At 53.1% G+C, this 8,891-nt stretch overlaps 1 protein-coding gene across 14 annotated transcripts in view; it reads right to left on the bottom strand.

Moving 5' to 3' along the window:
• Nucleotides 1-8,891, bottom strand: part of Myo18a (myosin XVIIIA) — a 105,868-nt gene that overhangs the window by 6,919 nt on the left and 90,058 nt on the right. For 9 of the 14 annotated variants that reach the window (XM_029546178.1, XM_029546173.1, XM_021212873.1 and 6 more), the window contains 5 exons: nt 8,478-8,561; nt 7,899-8,036; nt 5,458-5,643; nt 4,969-5,108; nt 1,064-1,186 (listed from right to left, as the gene is read on the bottom strand). In XM_029546178.1, the coding sequence (XP_029402038.1) occupies nt 1,064-1,186; nt 4,969-5,108; nt 5,458-5,643; nt 7,899-8,036; nt 8,478-8,561 (671 nt within the window). Of the gene's footprint in view, nt 1-1,063; nt 1,187-4,154; nt 4,200-4,968; nt 5,109-5,457; nt 5,644-7,898; nt 8,037-8,477; nt 8,562-8,891 lie in introns of all 14 variants that reach the window. The other 5 variants (XM_029546177.1, XM_029546174.1, XM_021212874.2 and 2 more) reach the window with 1 other exon arrangement.

Genomic DNA, 8,891 nt, shown 5'->3' with positions numbered 1-8,891 from the left:
GAGAGAGAGAGAGAGAGAGAGAGAGAGAGAGAGAGAGAGAGAGAGAGAGAGAGGCATTAACAAAAATAAAGACACAGAGGGAGGGAGGAGGAGAAACCGGCACAGCCCTGGCAGAGCGGTAGCAAGAGCATCCAAGGAAATGAAGCAAAATAATTTGCGTCAGTGAAAATAGCTTCATGGAGAATGTCATGTAAATTAGACTATTGTTCTATTTCATCACTTTCCCCCTCTAAAACGTTTAGTTCAATTTATTTCATTGTCAACTACCTGGAGCCTTGTGCCACACTGTGGTGAACGGCAGTGGGGCGGGGACGCACCATTATCTGCAATAACAAAATGTTGTTTGGTCGAATAAATTAAACCAATTACAGGGGGCCGCTGGGTACCAGTGGTGAGGGGCTGGACTTGGGGGAAGGGGTCTGGGGTAGTTGGAAAGGAAGGAGAGAGATCACTTTTCCTATCCAGCCTGAATCTGGAGAGGTGGGGAAGGCGGCAAGGAACTCTGTGGGGGGATGGTGTGCAGGGACTAGGCCAGCGATGGACCTAAAGTGGGAGCTCTGGCTTCTAGAAGCAGCTGACTGTGTGATTGGGTTATGATCAGCCTGAAAATTGGAGAGCAAACCCCCAGGCCTCCAAGACTAGTGGGCAAGCCTGAGGGGTGGGCGCTGAGGAGCGCAGAGGAGAGAGGCGAGAAGGGAGGAAGCACAGAGGCTCTGGGAATGGGCTCTGCCGATGGGTTGCCACTCTATGGAGGCCAGAGAATCAAAGCTGACCAGGGTTGCCTGTGCAGGGCTCTAGGACCCAGAGTCCCCAGTGCCCAACCAAGTCTTGATTTCAAAGGTACCAACAGTCACATGGTTGCTGATCCAGTAGGTGGCATGAGGTTAAGCCTATACAGGAGCCCACACCCAAACACAGGCATTCCCTGGCTAGGCAGCTGTTCTGTGTGCCTCCCACAGGCCAGGAGAGAGTACACGTGGCCTGAGGGTTGCGCCCTAGGTGCCGTGACACTGTCCACCCATGACCGGTGACCTCTCCTCCCTGCTGGAGGCCAAGTGCTCACCTGGAACTCTTCAAGCTGCCATCGTCGGAAGCTGCCTTAGAAGATCCCTTGTTCTTTGACAACCAGGACTTGACCCCGTCGACCCGGTCCTCCAGCTCTGAGTCCACATCTGAGTCCCCCTCACTGTTGGGGCGAGGAGCACAAAGGGTAGGCAAGGCTGGGTGGGTGACAATCACTTGCTGGCCAGCCGGGATGGAGAGCAAGAAAGGGGTGGGGCACATCTTGGGCCGGGTTGGGGTGCAGGTGGCATGCTCATCAGTGAGTCGGGGAGAAGAGAAAGGTTAGAGTGAGCAGGCCACCCACAAGGTGCCCATCCCCTCGCTCGGCAGACCACACTGTGTGACAGTCACAAAGAAGATCCTGAGGAGTACGGAGGCACCACCTGTTCTATCCCAGGTATGAGTGACAAGCTACTCAGCTGGCCAACCAGATGAGAAGGGTCGGCAGGCCGTCCACTTAGCCAAATGGCTCCAAGTTAAAGAAATCTCGGGGGCTGACAGATGATTCGGTGCAGAATGGCGCTCACCACAAAGCACGATGGTCAGAGTTCAATCCCTAGAAGCCATATGATGTCTTCCACACATGTGCTGAAGCACACTCATATCTACCCACATACATATATCCACATACACAAATACATGCGTACGTGTGTGTGTGTGTGTGTGTGTGTGTGTGTGCGCGCGCCTCAGACTATGGCTACAACTACCACCACTTTCTGTCTTCATTATTAAAGCCGGGTTGCTAGACATAGGACAGAAAACAGGACTATCACATGACCTCAGGTTAACAACGTGAACCTGGGTCTCCTCATCCCTCCCTCCAGCCCCTGCTCCCCACTGCCACTGCTGGATAGATTGACCTCAGGACCTGCAAGAAGGCCTCAAAGAGTCTAATTTTGAGGCTAGAGTCATGGTGACCCCCTCATGAAGCAGTGGGGGCACGGGGACGGTTTCTGAGTGCAAGCGCTTTGCAAATTATGCAAAATGTCTACTCCCTAAATTCCCCTGCTGCAGATAGGCTAAGATTTCTCCTTGATGTAAATTTCCTTTCATCTGTATCAACAAGAGCGGCCCTGGTCCTGAATTATGTTCTTGAATAAGTAGCCACACAGGCACGCACACGTATGCCCAAGCATGCGCATGCACATACACATACATACGCATCAGAGGGAACCACAGTTCTAGGGACCATGAGAGAGCCACGCACATGGGGAAGGGGAACAAAGAGGCATATTTTATGAGCTTCCGTCAAATACAGAATTATAACAGAGGCGAGGCCTGCCGATGCCCCGGGTAAACAGGAGTTTAGCAGGCAGCCCCCAAACCACTAATGCAAGCTCTGTGCCCATTCGAGCCTGGCAGATTTACTGTGGTGCATGGGTCCCATGGAACGCCAATACTACCTGATTTATACACCCGTGCAAAAAACCTCCCTCTGTAGCTTCAGAGCCTGTAATTTATCACCACCGTTCATAACCATATTGATTGGCTTTAGAAAGGAGGTGCTGTATGCATCGCAAAATCTATGTCTACATGTTAAAAGTGTTTCTGTATAAATCTCCCTTAATACTGCACTGTTTACTGCTTTCATTAAGGTTATGGCAATAACAACTGTATCTCTAAGTAAATCGAAACATTATTTTTCTGCCCGCCTTAGCATGCTCGCTCGATAACTTGGAGCTGCTGGGGACAGAGCCTCTCTGCTGTCAGTGGAACCTGCTTAGAATTGCACGTTCTCATGCACCTGCCTTGAGTGCATGCTGGTGTGTGTGTGTGTGTGTGTGTGTGTGTAGTCTGTGTGCCCGACTATGCTTTAGAATATGATCTTCAATGCACATTTTATCAGCCCTCAGAGTTCCTTCTGCCCAAGAATGGTAGGATGGAACACACTAGGGACAGATTGAGGCCCAGAATATGAATTTCCTTCCTGACATTCAGAGTGGTTAGTGGTCTGAGAAGCTAGCATGCCTACCCTCACCTTCCGTTTAGTTGTAAGAATCCAGACAATGTTCAGGTTCTCTTCCTTAAGTAATCAGGCCCGTAAACAAACTCTGGGGGCAGGCAGGCTCAGGGGGCAGTTGAAATTTTAAATGGTCGGAATTAAACCTCGCGTCAAATACAATTTATGTCCAGGCTCATGTGCTATTAGTTAACTGGGAGCCGAATCACAGGGGAACAAACAAACGGAGACAGAACGGCAGGGGATATTAATTGTGTGTGACAACCGGGCTCCAGCGGCCCTCTATCACTGTTACACACTATTACATTTATCATTAGCTCTCCCGGAGTCCTTTGCACGGCCGCCAGCCCATCCTGGCCAGGGGAGGAGACCTGCCAGGCAGGAAATTCAGTGCCATGCTAAAAAAACAACTTCCAAAAGCAACCCTGTCGAACCTGACAGAGGATCAGCAAATCTGCCTGAAGGCCTGCATGTCCACACCACTTCCCAGCTTCCCCCACCAGGAAGAGGAAACAGAGAAGGGCAGATGTCCTGGGTCTCCCACCACCTGACAGACATACCAACACAGATGTGTGTTCCCTACCACCACCACCTCTGCCTGAGGTGCCTCCAGGGAGCCACGTAAACACAACCCCCGCTGTCTCCTCCCCCTGCCAGGGCAGAGCTTAGCTGCCTGAATGCTTTCTCCAAAGGAGCAGCTGTGAGATGCCCCTCATCTGCCTAAGGAAGATAAGAGACCTTAAACACAAAACAGATCCGTCCCTTTCGGGCAGCTTGGGTTCCAAGAGCCCAAGAGTATAGACTGATGTAGCCTGACTGCTCGACCTCCAGAGAGACAGGCCAGGGTGGTGGTCACACTTGGGTCCCAGAGAGGAGAGGCTGGGACTTTGGCAATAAAGCCTCATCCTGGCTCCCTGGGCTATGAGGGTCAGTCTAGCCGTCTAGGCACACACTTCACTGCCAGCCAGTCCTTCCACCCCAGCCTAAGGACAGTCAGCAGTGTTAGCATGAGAGAGTGTGAGGAGGCTGTGTCTGCATGCAGCATGCGGCAGGGCCCCTGCAGGAAGCCCTGTGTTAGGGATGGTTAGACACCCATGGGGAGAGGCAGAGAGCACGTGGCTCTGGTCCTCACAGTTTATTCTTTTTTTTCTGATATTTTGTCACCATGTCCTGCAAACTGGAAACAAAAAGAAAATGGTGGGCAAGGGGGCCACAAGAAGCAGACAGGGAAATCAAGGAACATCCTGAGGAGTACCCCCATCCAAGGCTCCTCTTTCTTCAGTGAATGGCATCTCTGGCTGGATGAGATCAGGTACAATGGAGCAACAGAATCCTCAGAACCAGGCCTCATTCCCTGCCAGCACTCATCCCAAAGGAGCAAGGTTCCTGGGCTGCCCTGCTCTGCCCTGCCCTGCCCTGGGCATGGGAAGGGACCTGAGCCTGAGGCAGGAAGTGGGGAACCTCTGGGATCTACCTAAGTCCCAGCCCCACCCCCACACTGCCGGCCCTCTGGATTTGTGGCTTTCTGTTCAGCCTAGGACTACAAATCTCTCTCATTCTCCAAAACCATTCCCTGGGTGGGTTTTATGCGAGAAAATCTCTAGCACAAGTAACAAGGCACCACAGCCCTTAAATCTCTGCTCTCCCTAGAGTAGGGCAGGAGCCAACGGAAATGCAGCTAAACGGGGAGATAACTCAAGGGGAACAGGCAACACCAGAGCCTGGGCTATGGGGGGCCTGGGAAGGAGAGCACAGGAGGAGAGGATGGTGGACACCCCCACCCCACCCCCCAACATCCTCAGCCTTTCCCACCTGGGTCTAGCTCTGGGAAGGTGATATGGTAGCTTGGTTGTGGGATGTCAGGGGTTGCATGTCACTTGGAGCCTGATTCTACTGCTTGAGAGGGCCTGGGCCCTGCCTGAAATGCCACAGACTCCGCCTCTTACCTGTTGATGAGGTCCTCGTTCTCATCACTTTCCATCTCATCCTCAATGGCAGCTTGCAAGTCCCCAATGCGTTTGAATGCCAGCTTTAGGTCTGCTTGCAGGCTTTGGTTAGCGGCTTCCAGGCTCTCCAGGTCCATCTCCTAGGAGAGGGGTCTAGTGTACAGGAGGGCCACAATGTCCCCTAGCATCTCCGAAGGAGCCTGCAGCAAGTCACTCCCTGGCAGGCAGGAGCCACTCTGGTGCTCCTCTAAGCCTCCAAAGGCTTCTCTATTCAAGTGCTACTGGGCTGGCTGAGGGGGCTTGGCTTCACCTCTTGGGGCCACCCTGACTTGCCTGTCAGGACTGAACTGTCCCCCACCAGAACCCATGGTGAGGTAAGTGTATACTTAACAGGACTTGGGGACTGAAATGACCCCACACAGCCCAGGGTGGGGTGGGTGTGTTCTTAGCAGGCCTCCAGCTTGGGACCTATGAAGAGCAGGACGTTACCAGTTCATGTTTCTTGCGGCTAGCCTCGGCTTCCTTCCTGGCAAGCTCGCTCATCTCCTCCTTGGTGTCACGAAGCTGTCGCTGGAGCCTCTTGTTCTGCTCCTTCTCACGGTTCTCAGCTGCGGTGTGCTGGTCCCTTTCCTCAGTCAGCTTCTCCATGTTTTCTTTGAGCCGACTGGCCAGGCTCTGGGTGAGCAGGTTGAGAAGAAAGACCAGCAGGTAGGTTGTCAGTCAGAGAGAGGCACTGTTGGCAGGGTCTGGACCAGGAAGTCTGGCCAAGCCCTTGCCCCAACTCAGATATGGCCAAAGGATGCTAGAGGTTCACTTACTTTTAACCCACCCCTACCCTTGTCCATTTTGTGTATTCCTTTGTGTGTGTAGGTGCACATCAGTGTAGAACAGAAGTCAGCCTAGGGCTAGAGAAATGGCTCAGCGGTTAAGAGCACTGACTGCTCTTCCATAGGTCATGAGTTCAATTCTCACAACCATCTGTAATGAGATCTGATGCCCTCTTCTGGTGTGTCTGAAGACAGCTACAGGGTACTTATATATATAAAATAAATAAATCTTAAAAAAAAAAAAAAAAAAGTCAACCTGTATTATTCCTTAGGTAGCATCCATCTTGTCCTTTGAGATATGGTCTCTCATTAAGACCTAGAGCTCACCAATTAGGCTGTCTGTCTGTCTGCCTACCTAGCCCTGGTAATCCTGTCTTTACTCCTCAGTGCAGTGAAGTGAAGCACCACTGCACCTGGCTTTTTACATAAGTGCTGAGCAAACTCAGGTCTCCTTCCATGCAGGGTTAGCACTAACCAACTGATCGGACTCCCTAGCCCCTGAGCTTTGCTGTCCATCCAGGGGGAAGATGGCACTGCATCTCTGCAGGGGTCTTTGGAGGAGATAATCTGGAAGTGGAAAGGCTGGAGTGACTGTGACTGCAGAGACTCTGGCCGCTCTGCGCAGAGGCTGGCCTGCCGCGTAAGGATCCCCATGCTCATCTGGGCTTTTTCAGAGACGCTCAACTCAGAAGCTCCCAAAGCTACAGCCAGTGTTCAGAGGTAACTGGTTCTGCTGAGAGTGTCTGATTAAAAGACCCAGGCAGAGCCTTCTCTCTCAGCCTCATGAATCTGTCTCCTTCAGAAACACGAACGTGTTCTCCTTGGCAGCAGTTGGATGCTAAGCAGGAAATGATTTGGAGCATAGGTTAGAGTGTGAGGGAGAGAACCAAGTCAGTGTCCAGTGTCATTCCACTGACTACCTACCCCAGCCTGGCTCTGCAAAGTGACAGCCTGGGCTACAGGGTCACTCTGGGTCGTCTATATTTATCTCTCAAGAGTCTAAACCACAATATTGCCTTTTTGAGTAGAAGAGAGACTGAGAGATAAGTGAGGCGACAGGTGCAGGAAGCAGAGCCTTTATCCACCACCAATGGCCTCTTCTGGTCCCCAGCAGTCGCACAAACCCTATTGTGTATGTGCTGTGGGCCTGGGGGTAGTAAAGAAGGTGTACCACTCCCTCTAGCTCTCTCTGGTTTCCCATGTCCAGGTGGGTGGTGCCCTTGGCTGCCCACCTGTTTCCACCCTTCTCCTACTGCCGGCTCGGCCTACAGAGGGGGTGCTGGGGGAGGGGCAACAGAGAAGCTCTCTATCACCACACTGAACACGTTCTCAGGCAGGCCTGATGGTGTTTGGACAGATGTCCGTAAGCTCAGAAGAGCTTCAAGACAAGGCTACGGGTGAACACTCGGGGACACGGTCCTGATGCCACTCTCTTTCACACAGGGAGGGCTGGAGCATGCTGGTTACAGGAGAGCAGAAGAGGAAGGGGCTGGGGCAGAACACGAAGCAGCCACTGTGGGGGCAGAGGAATCAAGCATGAAAAGAGGCCGACCAAAAGCGGGGTGTTAAGAAGAATGCGGGGTGGGGGTTGGTGAGGAGGGAATTGAAGTCATTGGAAGAGAGTAAGAGAGACCTGGGACAGTGATGGAGGAAAAGAAAGAAACAGAGCTGGAAAGGGAGGTGAGAAGTGAGGGAAAGGGGGGGTAAAAAGGAAGGTGGAAGATGAGCGAGCCATGAGATGCAGAGCAGACTTCAGCCCTCAGAGCAGTAGTGCCATCCGCTGCATATTTATGACCCTACCAGAGAGTGAGTGAGGGGGACAGGAGGGGGAGCTCATGGCAGAGGGAAATATGAAGACGGAAAGCTAAGCTGCTCGGGTCCCTTGGCAGAAAGCAGGCACGGATACAGAATATAAAATAGGCAGGCTCTGCGGGGCCCAGAGAGCAGGCCAGGCAGGCGGGGAGGGAGCTCCCACCCTGTCAGCTGGCCCGGCAGCTTGGCAGAGGACTCAGGAGTGTCCCTGGCTTGCTCAGCCCTTCAGAGCATGCGTGGCTCCAGCCACTAAGGCAGCTCTGCTTGGCTTGCACGGGAAGCTGAACCCACCTCCAAACGCTTCACTTGGGTCTTCTCGAACTCCAGGCGTGTCTCCAGCTCCCTGATCTTCGCTTCCTGCCTGCTGACGAGGGACTTGTCCACCATGGACTGCTCCAGGAACTCCACCTGGCTCTGCAGAGCTTGTAGCTAGGGGTGGAAGGAGTGAGAGGAGAAAGGACTGAGTCCAGAGTAAGTCCGGAAGGGGACAGGGCAGCGCCAAGTCTGGGACAGGTAACATCATCATGGTGACTAGAAGACCTGAGGCAGGGATAGATACAGGGTGGAAGGTGACAGGAGCCTGGCCCCAGTGGAGCCATGCCCCGCCCGCCCCTGCACTTGGCACTGTTACTGCCCTTCTGAAAGGAAAAAGGATGTTAGGGAGCAGAGAGGGGACAGAAATGTGAAGCAAGGCCGCTGAAGCCAACACATGTACCACGGTGATAAGGCTGCAAGCCTGGCTCTTCCTGCCAGCTCACACTGCTCTTCGGCCTACGGGTGGTAGAGAGAAACACCCTCCATACTGGGAGAGCAAGGCTTATGCCCAGTGATTCCTGAACTCTCGCTCCCAGGGGAACCCAGGGGACCCACCTTCTCCTGTAGCTCTTGCTTCTCCTTGTTGGACTCTTCGAGCTGAGCCTGGAGGTCGTTCATCTGTGCCATGTCCCGGGAGGCCTGGGAAAGGAGAGCAAGAGTGGGAAAGAGTCCCCTCGGGACAGACGTTCACCCTCTCCCTGGCAAGGGCCAGGACACCAAGACTATGTCTCTCCAAAGAAGTATCTAGAGCCATGTGTAGGGGCAGAGGCAGAAGCAGAAGCAAATGCAGGTGGATCTCTGAGTTCAAGGCCTGCCTGAACCTGAACGACATAGTCTACAAGGTCTACATAGTGAGCTCTAGGACAGCCAGGGTTACATATATCAAAAAAAGGAAGAGGAAGAGGAAGAGAAGGGGGAGGGGAAGGAGGAAGAGGAGGAGAAGGGGGAGGGGAAGGAAGAAGAGGAGGG

The sequence above is a fragment of the Mus pahari genome, chromosome 14 (genome assembly GCF_900095145.1).
Source record: "Mus pahari chromosome 14, PAHARI_EIJ_v1.1, whole genome shotgun sequence".
Taxonomy (NCBI): domain Eukaryota; kingdom Metazoa; phylum Chordata; class Mammalia; order Rodentia; family Muridae; genus Mus; species Mus pahari.
The sequence above is the reverse complement of the archived record's forward strand: the minus strand, read 5'-3'. Positions and strand labels throughout refer to the sequence as shown.